General features: G+C 43.4%; 1 protein-coding gene across 1 annotated transcript in view; it reads right to left on the bottom strand.

Annotated features, from left to right (window-relative positions):
• Positions 1-10,046: 10,046 nt before the first annotated feature.
• Positions 10,047-16,539, bottom strand: part of LOC108801429 (hyaluronan synthase 1-like) — a 7,651-nt gene continuing 1,158 nt past the window's right edge. The window contains exons 3-5 of the mRNA XM_018573322.1: positions 14,023-14,248; positions 12,633-12,765; positions 10,047-10,720 (exon numbers count right to left, since the gene is read on the bottom strand). Of these exons, the coding sequence (XP_018428824.1) occupies positions 10,048-10,720; positions 12,633-12,765; positions 14,023-14,248 (1,032 nt within the window). The 3' untranslated portion in view covers position 10,047. The remainder of the gene's footprint in view (positions 10,721-12,632; positions 12,766-14,022; positions 14,249-16,539) is intronic.

Below are 16,539 nucleotides of genomic sequence, written 5' to 3'. Positions count from 1 at the left end.
ATCATAGACTGTCTCTGACAATGCTCTGCCTCTTTGACGTGAAGAAAGGAAATGGTTCTGGATGCTGGGCACTGACACACAACGCAGGTCCATCCAGCAATTAAGCCTCCCCTTATTAATAAAAAAGATTAGGTGCTTTTCCTTACTGAGAATATCTCTTCCATAGAGTCTGATAAAAAGTTACCAACGTACATGTTCTATTTGATGAGTTGGCAAAATCTGGTGACAAGTTTTTGTTGTTTTAACTTTTTCAATGAAAATATCATCTTTGGTGCGAGGTAAGGATGTAGGAAGGGTTAGTGCGAAGGTTAGTGTTGGGTAACAGAAAGGGTTAGTGTGAGGGTTAGAGGAAGGGTTAATTTGAGGGTTACAGGAAGGGTTAGTCTGAGGGTTACTGTGAGGGTTACGGGAAGTGTTAGTGTTAGGGTTAGATGGAGGATTGGTGTTAGGATAACAGGTAGGGTTACTGTTAGATGGAAGGTTAGTTTTGGGGTTACAGGGAGTGTTAGTGTTAGGGTTAGATGGAGGATTTGTGTTAGGATAACAGGTAGGGTTACTGTTAGATGGAAGGTTAGTTTTGGGGTTACAGGGAGTGTTAGTGTTAGATGGAAGGTTAGTGTGAGTGTTACAGGAAGGCCTATTGTGAGGGTTAGTGTTAAGGCTACAGGAAGGGTTGGTGTTAGGCTTACAGGGAGGATTAGTGTTACTGTTAGATGGAGGGTTAATGTTAGGGATACAGGGAGGCTGTGTTAGGGTTAGATAGAGGGTTAGTGTGAGGGTTACAGGAAAGGTTAGGCTTAGATGGAGGGTTAGTGTTAGGGTTACAGGAATGGTTACTGTTATGGTTATATGGAGGATTAGTGTTGGGGTTACATATAGGGTTCGTGTTAGATGGAGGGTTAGTGTTATGGTTAGATGGAGGATTAGTGTTGGGGTTACATATAGGGTTAGTGTTAGATGGAGGGTTAGTGTTATGGTTAGATGGAGGATTAGTGTTGGTGTTACATATAGGGTTAGTGTTAGATGGAGGATTAGTGTTATGGTTAGATGGAGGATTAGTGTTGGGGTTACATATAGGGTTAGTGTTAGATGGAGGGTTAGTGTTATGGTTAGATGGAGGATTAGTGTTGGGGTTACATATAGGGTTAGTGTTAGATGGAGGGTTAGTGTTATGGTTAGATGGAGGATTAATGTTAGGGTTACAGATAGGGTTAGTGTTAGATGGGGGTTAGTGTTAGGGTTATAGGAAGGGTTAGTGTTATGGTCAGAATGAGGATTAGTGTTGGGGTTCCAGGTAGGGTTAGTGTTAGGATTACAGGGAGGGTTAGTGTTATGATTAGATGGAGGATTATTGTTAGGGTACAGATAGGTTTAGTGTTTCATGGAGGGTTAGTGTTAGGATTACAGGGAGGGTTAGTGTTATGATTAGATGGAGGATTATTGTTAGGGTACAGATAGGTTTAGTGTTTGATGGAGGGTTAGTGTTAGGGTTACAGGGAGGGTTAGTGTTGGGTTAAAGAAAGGCTTAGTGTGAGCATTAGTGTTAAGGTTACAGAGAGGGTTAGTATATGGATTAGTATATGCATTAAGGTTAGTGTTACAGGGTGGGATAGTCTTAGAATTAGGACCTGTTCACACCTATGCGTTGTAAAGCGTGCCCGTTATAAGGCATCAAAACACATGTTACATGGCATCTCATTGTTTTCAATGGGTCTGGTGAACATATATGTTTTGCACTGCCATGTGTTATGGAAAATAGTTCAGGCACATAGTTTCATCCATTGATTTGGGTTGAGGGGCCCATAGAGGTCAATATAGATGCATGAAAACGCACGATGCACGGTCACTGAAACCCATCCCTGGCAAACAGGCTATGTGTTCTTTATAAGCTACAACAGTGTCAGGGAACCAGAGGTGTCACCTCTCCTCGGGGCGCCAGGTCTGGTGTAGGGCACGAGGGCTCCTTCGGCCTGGCAGAACTCCTGGCGCCGGGGGTTGCGGGTGCGCATGCGTGAGATGCGCTCCGGGCGCACGTGGTAGACAGGCTGCGTGCGCGCGTCTGTGCCCGTCAAGGCTGACAGGTTTGGGCCTTGCTGAGGGAGGTTCCCAGCACACACCTTTTCCATCCCTCTCCTCCTAACATTGGCTCCGGGACAGAGAAGCCTCCTGGTTGCCTCGGTGACCAGGGAGTGGCTTTGATTCCCCTGGCTATAAAAACCTGGTCAGAGCCCTGGCTTGTTGCTGAGTTATTCCACCTCTATGGTGGAATCACCCAGCCCCTTTGTTTGTTCCTGCTGCCGTTTCATGAACCCTTTTCCGAACTTCCTGGTTACCGACCCCTCGGCCTGTCTACCGCTTCTGAACCTTTGCTGCCTGCCTTGACCCGGACTGGACTTCACTACCCCTTTGGATTTGCCCTCTTGTACCTTGCGGTCTGCTTTCTGCTAGTGTGATCATACCCCCGCTGCGAGTCCGCAGCACCGCCTGACAATCAGGCTCTTCCCACTTTCCTGGAAGATGCAATACACAGAGAAGACACACAATACAAAACACATTGAAAAACACATGAAAGCAGAAGCACATAGGTGTAAAGTCAGCCTTAGAGTTACAGGAAGGGTTAGGGTTATGAGAGTAACATTATCACATGTTATTATCACATAGCTCTGTGATACCTAATTCATGTCTGAACCGAGGGCTTCTCCTGTATGTTTGAACAACACTCAACACTACAAGGGTGTAAGAAAAGTCTCTCGGAATAGAGCTCCACTTAGGTATCCAAGGTTAGGAGAGCCCACACTCCATACAATTGCACTAATGATAGTTCTTGTGGGAAGAGGGAGTGAGGGATAAAGCCCCAAACCATGGACTGCCCCTCTAAATGAGGAATAGATGGGAGCTTTACAGTTCATGTACTTTTGTGACTCAGTCTTAGACACAACAGTTGTTCACAATGTGATTTCATTGAAGTTTAAGTTTTTTCCTCCAACTCTACATTTTCTATAACTGTGGAACGCACCCAGTGTTCGAAAACATACTTAGCTGCGCCAAAAGTGATTTCATGTCTGTGGAGGAAGTGATTCTGCCAATGAATTGTTGACCAGCCCTGAGTTTTACTAGAAAACCCAACCCATGATCCATGTGCTGTCCCCTTCACCGTCAGAGAGAGCCGTTCCTCTTTATTACAGGGGGTGTTGCTGTGTCTCGAGTGCGTTGCCACTGCTATAGAAATAAAGGAGTTATCTCTCTTTTTTTTATTTCCACATCCATAGTTGTACGTAAACGTTCAGCCGTTGTCTAGTACAGCGAAGTGATTCATTGTTTGTCTGGGACAGTCCATGTTTATTCAGAGGACTACATATTTTAATCGCTGTGTAAGGATTTTTCTTGCATATTCAAAGGGCAGCTATACTCCAGGGGGTCACAAACCTTTCCTCGTTCTTTACCCACATGATATCATTTCAGAATTAATCCTCAACAAAAAATCTATCTCCATAGACCTACCCAGACATTTACGGCAGAGGTTGGAGGTATGTGCCCCCAGGCAATGGGCTAGGCTGGCGGGTTGATGGACAGGAAAGTTCTATCCAGAAGAACATTCATGTGCATGTGAACATTGAAGGGAGGAGGTTACAGGTGACCAGATGCAGGCAGACATGCCTGAAGATCCCCCTAAACAATATATAAATACAGTCTTGGTTACTGAGTATCCAAATGGATGTGAGCGGGAAGGAGGTCAAACCTGTTAAGCTGGTGTGAAGCAATAGATCAGGGTTAGGCAACCTGGGCACTCCAGCTGTGATGATGATGGGTTCACCAGTGCTGGAGTGCTGAGGTTGCATAAGCCTGCAATAGACTAAAGTTCCTAAGGCATTCACATGGGCTAACAGACTCCCTGTGTATTGCTTCTGGTCAGGGGCTTCCCTACAAATGTCACAACCTTAGGGGGGTGGTAGTGTGGTGGTGGGGTGCTGGTGCACGGTATCGCATCCCACCTAACTCACTCATGTTACTGGTTGCCAGGAGTTGGGGAGGATGCCAGCCAGAGCTCCCCTCTCAGCTCGTGGCAACCAGTGATATGATGTCAGTGAGCTGGACGGGATGCCGGCCAGAGCGTCACAGGTTGCTAAGAGCTCTTAGCAACCTGCAATGCTCTAGCCAGAAAGTGGGCCCATGTGACCCAAAAAGATGCCGCCTGAGGCAACAGCCTCAGACTGCATTAATATAGGGACGACCCTGGTTCTGGTACAAGATAATGGCACAACGTAGCCATGGTACATAGCATGTCTCTTCTTGCAAGCCTTCCTGCTTGCAAATTTTCTTTATTTTAAAGGTAAAGTTCTGGCTTAATGGGCAAGGCACGGATTTTATTTAAAGAGACACTGTCATCTTGCCCATGCAGGGCAAAGTGACAGTTCCTCTGCAAAAGGCCCTCCCTCTTACCACCTTATACTTCTCTTGCCTTTTCTTGCTTGCTTCTCCTTCCTCTGTTGACTCCAGAGATGTCACAAGGTAGGTGACAGTCATTTTGGTGTGTCCCCCTCCGAAAACGTCGGGCACTCAGTCATGGACCAAGAGCCTGACAATTGCACGAGAGAAGAGGGGACCCAGCCGCATACCTTATCCTACCGGATGAACGTCCCCTTCTCTTTTTGCCTGCGTCCATTACCAAGATGACCACCGGCAGTGAACTGCACGTGATGTCATTACATGCGCGCTTTGTGATGTCACTTGTATATGTAAAGACATGTGCACCGGGTGACAGCTGGCGGCCGCACCAGGGGACACCTGCCCTGGTGACGCTGCTAGTTGACACTGGCACTTTGCAGTGTTACTGGGTATGGTTGAGCAATGTAACCTGCTCCTTTGTGACAGAGCTTGGTACTGGCAGCCGAGGGCGAGGTCTGAGCACTGTCATATGAACAAGGGAGTGATGCCCCTCTTTATACTGCCGCAGGTCGCCAACACCACTGATTTCAGCGCCAGCTGCGATCGAGTAAGGAACCCTAAAGGGAGCACAGGCACAGTGAGTATAAGCTGGCTGGAGCCAATGCAGAGACATTGACACTTTGCCCTGCATGGGAAAGGTGGCAACGTTTCTTTAAGATTTGAGTAAGACTTTTTTATCCCTACTGATTCACACCGGTAAAGGTATCACTTGCTGAATATTCGATCCTCATAATGATAATTGACATTCCGGACCTGCCCTTACCTAAACCATTATTCAATTGCTTACATCACAAAATATTGCAGTTTGCTTTTGTCTGCCATGTCAAAAGCATAGAACCTGATGAACTTGTACAAGTGTCAAACATAATAGGTTTGCCTCCAGCAGAATTTGTTTTTGTGCAAAAACTATGTCAAACACTTTTTCTAAAAACAACCTGTCCTTTAAATCATGATGTCAATTGCCGCCCTTTTTGAGTTTTCCTGACATGAATAGCAGACTCTTCAGATACCAGTCTGACCAGAACTAGACTTTGTGGTTTAAAATTATATTTAAGTACATGGCCAAAGGATATGAATGGTATACCGCCAGTACAGTACTATTATAATTAGTCAGCTTGGCTGATTGTTTATTATGGTTATTACCTGTTGCAGTGACTCGTAAATGCTCTACATGTAGATCCTGCAGGGGAACTTATTAGATATATGGTCTGTTCACCCAAAAATGGAAATTTTACATAAATTAAATATTTTTCTTGGTAACTCTGATGATCAGATCTTTGCATTTGATTTTAGGTCTGTACACCTGCCACAGCCATTAGAACATGGTCCTAATTTTCCCTTTGAATTTATTTGCCGTACATTACAGAGAATGTTTTGTTGTTGGAGTAGTAGATTCCAGTGTGGGATGGAAGAGATTCAATAACATCTGAAGCTCCCTAGAGGTACTATATAGGAAACATTTATAGGCTATATATAGGAATCAGATGACCCTGTCCACCAGGCTTCCCTAACGGGAATATCACTTTCGGGTGAATGGACCCTTGAAGTGAATAAGAAATGTATGGTATGCAAATGTAACAGTGCAAAAGAATTGGGGGGATTTCAATATTTTTTGTTTGTAACAGTAATTTCCCTGCAGCTATGCATATCTTAAAAAATTGGTATTAGGTGTCTGTTATAAAAGGATTATTCTATACAATATTGATATTCCAGTTATAAATGGAATTAGGTCCCTTGGGCAATGGATATCTAGGTGGTAAGGTGTCTATATCTGAGCCCTCCACATCCATACAGTACAGCTTCTAAGCTCTATGATTCTTAGAGAATCATTATACAGTAGAGTAGCAACTTGTCAATAGAATGATCACACTGTTATTGCTTTAATATTAAATATATTATTTTATTTTTTATTTTTGAAATAGCAAAAATGTGCCTGTTCCTTTTTTTTTAATGTTCCAGTGGGAATGTGACGTCTCAATAACGTCAGAGGAGTGTGACCTGACCACTCTGGCTATTCTGATTGGGCTACACTGACTGAATATGGAAGGGCCGGTCACTGCAGCGGTGGAGAGCACAGAAGTGCACATTGGTAGCGTGTTGGCAGAGCTGAGGTGTGCATCGGTGCAATGGCAGTAAATGTAGAGTCAGCTGTTGGTGCAGCGGTAAGTGAAATGAAGGCATGTGGGAGAAATGGTAAGAGCAGGGGGAGAGAATGGGATTCAGGCACAGTGGTGAGAGTGGGGGGTGGTGTGCACATTTGGTGCAAAAGGAGCATGGAAGTCAGTTGTGGTAATGAGAGCACAAGAGGGAGGGGGTACGTGAAGGTGTAATGTTGGGGAGGATCCAGGCAAGGTGGTGAGAAGAGGAGTGCAGGAACAGTGGTGAAGGAGTGGTGTTTGCTGGTGCAGTGGTAGTAAAGAGGGTGGTTGCAGGCATGGTGGTGATGAGGATCTGTCAGCTGTAGCTCCAAATGATGGCACCGCTCCTTCTGGCTAGCAGCAGAGGTTAATGAAGCAGGGGAGGGGTTGGTGGTATGAGCTGCCAAGCTGGAGAATACAGTGCCTGTGTAATCTACAGCAGACACCTACAGGAGAAGTAAGGAGGTGCTATAAACTGAAATGCCAGAAATTAGGACATCATGTCCCATAGCAACACAGACTCACTTGCTGCAGGGACCATGTGGATGCACTTCCTGCTGGAAATGGCTCTTGTGGATGGCACTGGTCAACATTTAAATGTGGGTGATAGCACGCAGGAGTAATAGCAATACAATGTTCTCCCCCACTTGCTGCTACTGCGCATGTGCCAAGTATTGGCGCTGTTTTGGGGTATCCCAAATTATCTACACTACCCCCAGAGCGGTCCTGGCATTTAGTGACAGCATTGCTCCTCTAGTCTGCTCTGATCTTTGCAGTTACCGTCAATCAGCTCCCAACAAATGAAGTGTCCCATCACTATTTGTGGCTCCTACATATCACATAATCTACTAAAGAGAATTGCAAACAAGTTATTAGCGATAGGAGACTTCCTGTACCGGGAGCTGATTGATGATATGTGCAGAGATCTAAATAAATGGCACTGCAACACAAGAGTTGCATTAGAACGCACATTACGGCAACTCATAGGTCTGAAGGAGGCCTAAGGGCTGCCTATACTTTCAAATAACTTATTTCTAATGACCTCCCTCCCCATGCTAGCTATACCCCCTTGCTCTTACCTTACATAAGTGGGAGATGCAGTCCAAGAGCCTACGCTTTATTGGGTGGTGCCCAGTTGGAGAAGCCTCCCTGAAAGCTTAGAAGTAGAAAGCTTTAGAATTTGGGTTTATGAAGAATCATGTACCCCTGGCACTCTGCACTCTGACATCTCCCTGTCACCCTGCACCCCTACCGTTGTATCCCTGACTCAAACTTCTTGCCTCCCAAGCACCTCTACCACTGAAACCACCTGAACCCCAACACCCCAAACACTGCATCTTTCTGCACTGTTTCAGCTCATAGGAAGAGGAAAGCCCCACTGAGACGACCAATGCTTCCATTAGTACAGAAGCCTTCCAATGCAGCAGCCATTTTCTAGAGGCCTAACATCCAAATATATCCTTTCTTTTTACTTTACGTTCAAGATAAGCACTTCATTTAAAATATAACACCACTATGTACTGATCTTCCCTCCTAAACTATTGAACCATCTATATTATTTTTTTGAACATGCAATCTTTATATAAGGCTGAAACTAAGGGAGAAACTACTTTACTTCCTGTATTCTTCTTTTAGATTTAGATTTGGCTTGCATTTTGTTTTTGTAAGCTACAGTTTCATTCATGGAAGGGCTGGGCTGCTCCTAATTTTAATGTGATAATTTGTCCAATGCGAAGTTAATTAGTTCTTGCTTTCCTGGGGGAAAGATATAGCTATATGACAGAATACCATTTAGCTTATGTCAAAATATTCTGTAAACAAATTAAAAAATGTCAATGATTCCCTTCATCAAGTGTAATTATCCCAGAGTTAAGTGGCTGAAGTTTCGCTGTTGTGGTGTTGCGTTTGTTACAGTTGTCAGAAAGGAAAACAAGCGGAATGAGATGCATAGGATACGGAAGAACCATCTGGATTCAAGTGTTATTAGCAACCCGAGTGTCTGTGTTTCCATTTTTTTTTATTTGCAAACTTTATCTTTTAGTGTTGTCTAGTTTTTTTAAAGCCAAACTCCAGCCTAAATTTATTTTTTTGTTTTGGAAAGAGTAGGAAAGGGTTAAAACCTTTAAAGGTTTTAATTGCTTTCTGTGTTCCCATCTGGGACAACTAATCCCCACTTCTAGTCCCAACGACAGGGCGTCACAAGGACAGGAAGTGATGGTATAATCCTCTGATTGGTAAGGTTTAGGACATCTCTCAGTTTTATAATTTCTTTTCTGACTTCCAGTCCCGGTCCCAACCCACCTCTTATATCTGCTCCTGGTGTCACTGAAACAAGAAAATCTAGCTAATGAGGACAATTACAAGATTAAAAATGTGACTGAAGTTCTGACTCCTAGCAACTTTATCGAACACCACAATAAAAAGAAGTCTGAAGTTGCATTTTAAATATTACTTGGCCATTAAAGGTCCAATACAGGAATCAGGTGAGAAATGAACCATTTAGGGCCACCATAGGATGAAATAACTATTTTTTAACTCATAACACATATTTAAATGAGTAAAACACATACATCATACAAACAAAATCATTTAAAATATTTAATAGAAACACAAATAAATAATAGAAAATTTCATAAAATCTATATAGTAAACAACATATGCACACAATAAAGCAAACATTCTCATAGATGTCCACAAACACACCTCGATTGTGTTTCAAGCAGCATTGACATCCACGCCTTCCCCGTTGCCACCTATTCTTTCTGGTTAGGGAGAGACAGAAGTTGAGGGGCTTGCAATGTGCAACATTTTCTCATTTCAAGTTTTCTAGAACCTTTTCCAAGTGCACGCTTAGGAAATAGTTAGGGCCAGCTCGAGAGTGCAGTTACTGGGGCAGTTGCCTAATGCCACCAGCTGAAGAAGGCCTCTGCACAGTGCCCTACATATATTCAGTTCACTTCATATTCAAGTCAGAATCCATATCTGCAGTCTCTGGGGATTTAGAGCCCATAGTCCGTAATCACCTTAGTCTCCAGGGTTTGTTGAACTGGTCTTTGGTAGAGTTGGGTTCCAAAAAAGGGTGAGATGTTTAGAGTCACTCAACGAGAGGTAAAAGATCATATTTGCCACAGGCAATATGTTTTTCATTGTCCACAGTTGCAGTCTATTTTGTTCCAGTACATCAAAAACTAAAAGTTGGTTTAAAATATACAAGGACAAGATAATTTTTTTAGAGAACAGCCAACATTCATAAAAGCAAACACAAACTATGTTGGAAAAAGGTCATCAGCCTGAAGTTTGCTTTCATTATGCAAAGTGCTTTTACTTGTTCTCATAAACAACCTGCAAGATAATGAGGATTCTTCAGCCCATTATGGCACTCTCATGGCATATACCACCTCCACTAATACTTTTGGTAGTATGTTCTTTTGTTGGACCTGATGTTTGCTCTCGGCGTGCCTTTTCAGTACGTAACATTGTAGTGGTCCTGCCTCTTTCTGCAAAGGCGCTTGATCCAAAGCCAGTAGAGGGCTATCATCAGTACCCAGTAGCTAAGATAGGCAGCAGAGCCATAGATCAAATAGGTTTTCTCTGCATCGATGAGGCGGCAATCAGTGCACAGCGACATCATGATGATGGTGTAGAGCAAACCGGCAAAGAGGATCCCCCACCAGATAGACAAAGGCAGGAGGGGCATGTAATTACCTACCATCTTCTTTCGTCCTGATGTACCCCAGGTGCTCTTGTTCATGGTAAGAATGGCAAAGTACTTTGTGGGAAGAAGCCCAGCCATGTAGAGTACGGCATAGAGGGACATGAATATCATGACCATGTTGCCTCGTAGCAAGCAAGCATACAAGGCCTTAACGGTGGCAATCAGCTGGATAGTGATAAGGACCCACATGATGTTCCACAGCTTGCAACTGAAGAACAACTTAATGACTGTGATAGTGACAAAGAATGGAAAGACGCCAGAGATGATTGACTCATAGGTCATCCAGAGATGATGTTTGTGCCACCACAAAGCGTTGTAGAGCCACTCACGGAAATAGGATTTGGTCCAGCGGGTCTGCTGGTTCAGCCAACGCAAGAACTGGGCAGGTGTCTCTGAATAACATTTGGAACGTGCGGTGTACCTAAAAGAAAAATCATGTCTGAGATTAGCCACTCATCTTACTTGAATATTTACTGTAACTATAGTCTAAATTTACTTTGTTCTTCACTAAATCACACACTTCCTATTGATATGTTAAATTTCCTGTTAAGCTTAACTAAAAAATCATAGCAACAAAATGGGCAAGCCAGATTTTGATTACATCTTTAGTGACTGGGATCAGGACACATGCTTACAGTAAGAGGGAGCAAAGGGCTGACAATTGTCCTGCTTGCCCCTTCATTGTCCATTTATCAGGTTGGGGAAGGAATTTCAGAAGCCATATGTTTCCCTATAGCCATTCATCAGAAGTGTGAGTACCAACTCCATGATTTTAGGGGGGACGTTTTTTGAGTGAGCATACTTGCAGCGAAAAGGGTCCCACTACACTATATTGCGCTGCAGTAACACATGCACTGCAGTGAGCTTTGATGTGCCTTGACATGCACTGATTCATTGTGAATGGTCCCCAACACAGAAGCAAATGCTCTTGCTCTATTCTGCAGTGCACTGTATTGTGTACGTGTGTTGGGGTGCCATTTAAAATGAATGCCAATGCATATACACAACATAAAGTTGCAGTAGCATACGAGCGTACCACTGAACTCCATGTGTGAACAGGCCCTCAGAGTAAGGTAGTGCAGATATATAAGGGCATACAACTGAGATCCTAAAAGGTAATAAAAGATATCTTAACTCTCAATCACATGTCGTTTTCTAACAAGCCAGCTTGTATCTGTAAACAATACGTCAGGTCAACTGCATTTGCTGTATTTTTCCTGAAGACGTTTCACTGGTCATCCGATCAGCTTTCTGAAATCAGAAATTTCTGAATTGAGAAAGCTGGTTGGATGACCAGTGAAACGTCTTCAAGAAAAATACAGCAGGTCCAGTTGCCTTGACTTATTTTTTACAGATATACCATGACCTGGATGAATGAGAACCTTCACAGACAAGGTTTTATAATCCATTGGTCTCTCAGTAAGCCTGTGCCTTCTACTCCCATTTGACTAGTCCTCCTAAAAGTTAATTAATTTTAAGAATCATATTTTTTTCTCTATCCTAGCACATTTTAACGCTGAACTTCAGGCTAATATAAAATACACAACTTAATGCAGCCTTGCATCCATTAATTCATCCTTAAATGTATTTTTCTGAATGCAAGAAGTCTAGTTTCCTGAACTTGACTTAGTATCAGTGGCGTCACAAGGGGGGTGCGGCCCGCACCCGAGTGACACCATTGGAGGGATGACACCAAAATGACTTACTGTCATTTTGGTGTCACCCCCCTCTGAAAAGTCAGGCGCTCGGTCATGGACCGAACGCCCGACAGTATCAGGGGAGAGGAGGGGACCCGGCGGCATACCTCATCCCGCCGGGTGACTGTCCACTCCTCTCTCTGCAGGCGTCCATCACCAAGATGGCCGGCGGCAGGTATCAAAATGCTGCCGCGCGTGTGTGATGACGTCATCGCGCACGCGCGTGGTGACGTCTCGCGCATGCGCAGTGACGTCTCGGCGGGGTGAGTCTTGTAGTCCCTGTACAGCAGCAGAGCTCAGATTGGGAGGGAGAAGCAGCTCAAGGAGCCAATCATTTGTGCTGCAGTGCTCATGTGCTAACAAGGAAAGGCCAATAGGAGGAGAGAGCAGAGTGAGAGAGAGATAAGCTAATCAGTCTGCTACTTCTCCTTTTACTGCCCAATCAGAGGGTGCAGCAGAGATAAGACCTGCAAGTGTCGACTGCAGTAAAGAAACATCAGTTCTCCTACTCTGTGAGGCAGGACTGTGCTATGTGGCAGAGCTGCATAAATGTTAGGACTGGGTAGTCAGAATAACATATATTTTGGCAGGTAAAACTTTAATACAAATCACCTTCCATCTTTTTAATATACTTACTTAGTTGCATAGCCTATACTAAGCATTCTGTTGGTCAGATGTCTGTCGTCACCAAAAGTGCAGTGGGATCCCAGGAACTTCTGATTGTACCAGGATTCAAGGAAAGTCTGGAGGAGGTCATTGCGATAAAGCCCTGAAAAGTCAAGAGAGCATATTGAGGATGTTTGCAGGATACATGGAGATCAGTTCTCAGGTGTGTTTAGCTGTGGAATGTATAATGCCGCAGGCAGATAATTCTGCATCTTCAGCAGAATGTTCTGGCTTACTTGGAGGTGTTCCACTCCAACGTTTGGTTGCCTTGTACTCTGGATAATTACATGTCAGCTCATGTCAGCAGCATTGCAGTATATCAATTGAAAACGTTACCCACCTTGAGGAGGTATTTATGCGCAAGGCTAAGTGAACCTTTCATTTAAAGGGGTTGGATGAGCCAATAGTTTATTTGTAGGTGAGTTTGGTGGGCTTGGTATGGATTGATCTAGTAGTAGCAGCCTTGGGCATCTAAGCAAACCGGAGCTTAACCCATTTACTTACCTTTTCTGCATTCCCCTACTGTTCCATTCAGGACTGAGAGCCAAAGAAAATATCTGATACTGCTAAGCTTGGAGTAGCAAGTGACTTACTCCATGTGATAGAGGAGTCCATAGGCCTGTGGGAGCTACGACTCCAGCGACTCATAGCTTTTACATAGCTTTTACATAGCTTTTCTTTTGCTCTTGGTGGCTGAACATAGCAGTAGGGGAGCAAAAGGAAGGTAAGTAAATGGAGGTCTGCATTTAAGTGAACCTGTATGCTTTTGCAGTTTCATTGCTTACAGTCTCTGAGAGAGGTTGAAAAACTGCTGACTTCACTCCTCAATTATAATTTAACTGGTGTAGCCCTTAAGGGTTAAACTTTAACCTGAAAGCCTTTACAGAGATTTATAGCCTTCAAAGCTAAGGAATGTCAAGAGCTGGGTGTATTACATCTAATTACTTATATGAAAGCAGCCGTGCTGAAAAGGACTCCTCACTAGGGAATGTTTTTGTGTAGATCCTCATGGCACTGAATATATAACAGCAACATGGGTCTATCTCAGCATGGTTGATTTCGGAAACCAGGGCATAGTAAAACCAGGACCCATGCTGACCAAATCCCAAACTGGTAATGTGCATATTTGGCTATGTCAAGTTTATATATCCAATCCCTTCAGGACAAGACCAAAATTGGGACAGGTAAGAGGTATGGCCAACATAGTGGTTGCTGACTGTTTTTCTGTTGAACATCTGCATCTGACGTGAGATCCTAGCCAATGACTAGTTGGGGAAGGTCAGCTCTGTTCACCTAGGTACTATACTAGTAAACTAGATAGTAATTCCATCTCAGTTGACAAATGTTGTTGATAACTTACCAAGAGGACCACTGATGCAGGAGACACAGTCAAAATAAGACTGGCAGGCTCTTTCCACATTGAAGGCGATCCAGTATCTCAAGCTGCTCATAAAACTGATGTAGGAGTCCGCTAGATTCAGAATTCGCACATCTCCTCCCACAGCTCCATAACGGTCATTGGACTCAAGCACTTTTACAAGTTCAAGGGTAGCCAGTGGTTCCAATTTAGTGTCAGAGTCACAAACCTGTTTAGGAAATATTTGAGCATAAAATTATTTAAACACTTTTTTTTAGGACTGCTCAGCAAGACATCGCGATATGATGACTTTTAACGCAATAAACATAATCTAAAAGGGTATACATAATATAAAAATATACTCCTGCCTCAAAGGCGGAGTGCACCCAACTCTTGCAGCAGGCATGTTGGTGGTGGTTGCCACCTCAATGCGGTCCTGATCTTTCTGGTAAGGTGTGTCAAACAGATCAGTGAATGTTGCTGCGGAATGAGCCATTGGGGAGTACTTGGAGATAAGAAAGCAAAGTAGGCATTCAACTTTGAAGCCTCATTTGGAACCCAATTAAAGCAGTTACATTACCCAACGTCTTTGTAACTCGCCCTTGTGGCATAACACACCCAGTTCCACTTAGATTGTTTTTTTTTTTTCCTCCGAATACAATAATGTTAGATCTGGTTATGATACCTATATATAAATAGGACCCATCGTGGTAACTGCCGTGTTTGGTATTAAATTCAGTTTTCAAGTGTCACCAAGTCTGTGACAACACACAGCTCATGCTGTCTAACTGCCAGGTTTGACTAGTAATGGACTTGTATTGTAATAAAGGAGAGGCTTGTTGTTTGGCTGTATTTTTCCACTGCAGCAAAAGCAAGTTAAAGGCTATGTCTACAGTATTTCAGTTATAGGCGAATAATCCGGATGTGTCTTATATATCTCAGTGGTTTGAGTGCCCAGGGCTCTGTACTCTTAAGCCTACATCTTGAGTTTTCTTACCATTTAATATTTTCGGGGACCTGTGCTCTAATGCCAACATAAAGCCCTGCTTGGATGCTCTGCATAGACAGCAAATGCATAACTTTCACTGAGAAAATGCAGCTATTGGCTCCTTCCAATGCAGCTAGAAGTCCTAGGCTTTGGGTCATATGGTCTTTGCTAAAGAGGATCTGCCACTTAGAGCTCTGACCCTCCCCTTCGACTGAGATCACAGACCAAATGCCAAGGTTTTATTTATGTGCAGTTACAATTTTTAAAAGTGTCCCGGCAGTCTTAATAAGCTGCCAAAAAATTGCCAGCATCCCGGAACTAGGAAAATTCCAGCAATGGCTGAGCTGGTTCAAGCTGGGGGGCAATTTTAAGACCAACCAGCTTTACCACTGCCGCTAAAGACAGATTAATACACTTTCAGCCTTATTAAGAGTTATTTAAGAAGTTTAGTGACCAAGAGCACCCAATCAGAACCAATCTTTTTCTGGTCTAACTTCATTAGAATTAATTTGGATTGACTGTTAGGGGTTACTGAAGGACCATTGAAGGGCAAAAACACTAGTGAACATGTACATTACCAGCGTGTGTTTTTGTCAAGTTACATATGCTGTATCACTAACTCATTGCTAAATCCCGGTTCTACCAAATCTGAGTCATCTGAGTCTTCAAAGTGTATGTAAAGCCAAAACTTTTCTTTAGTTTTGGATAGTATGTGCAATCTGTTCTATTGTCTGTAATATGTTACGTTGTATTGAATACACCTGAATGAAACATTCAGCATCATGTTGCATATATAACACACTAAACATAGTAGTATGCACTGCGCTCACAGCCTTTGATATCTCTAAAGTTGGTGTGAAGGCATAGGAAGCACTTCTGCACCAGAACACAAATGCACACCAATACAAGAAAAGCCTTGCTGTTGCGTATAGTGAGCGTTGAGTTTACGGCTGCCATTAGATAAGACAATAAAATGACCAGTTGAGGGGCAACAATGTTATTTCACTTCTACTTCTATTTTCCCAATCTAGTTGTAGCTTTTTTTGCAGTATATGTATTCAGCATGGGCGATATATAGAACATTGATGGGTGAAATGTGACTGTGTCAACACTCTGTTATCTCCTCCTGTTAGCATGTCCCTTGTCAACAATGATACACTGATACTAAGTCAAGTTTTTTAATGTTTGCATTGAATTCAGCGTTAAAGGTTTTTTGGGTTAAAAATTCTCCCAACCCCCTTCCCTGTCCCTCCCAGTACAGAAAACTGCACCACCAAACACCCATCCCTCCTTCCCCACAGGTTCCTATTTACCTCCAATGACTTCTTGGCCACCCTCTGGTGTTGAATTGCCCAAACTTGCATACTAACATCCCGTAGACAGGACATTGTTTCTGCAGTATGGGTACAGCCCATTCAAGTCTAGATTTTTTTTTTTTACCAGCACCGCATAGGAGGCCCTAGCAATCGGAGGAGGAAAGCTAGGACCTGAGGGGGATGTAACAGTTCACAGTGCTGTTGGGGCAAGAGGGG

The sequence above is a fragment of the Nanorana parkeri genome, unplaced genomic scaffold (genome assembly GCF_000935625.1).
Source record: "Nanorana parkeri isolate BGI_ZX_2015 unplaced genomic scaffold, ASM93562v1 scaffold2336, whole genome shotgun sequence".
Classification (NCBI taxonomy): domain Eukaryota; kingdom Metazoa; phylum Chordata; class Amphibia; order Anura; family Dicroglossidae; genus Nanorana; species Nanorana parkeri.
Note: the sequence above shows the minus strand (reverse complement) of the source record. Positions and strands in the feature narration are given on the sequence as shown.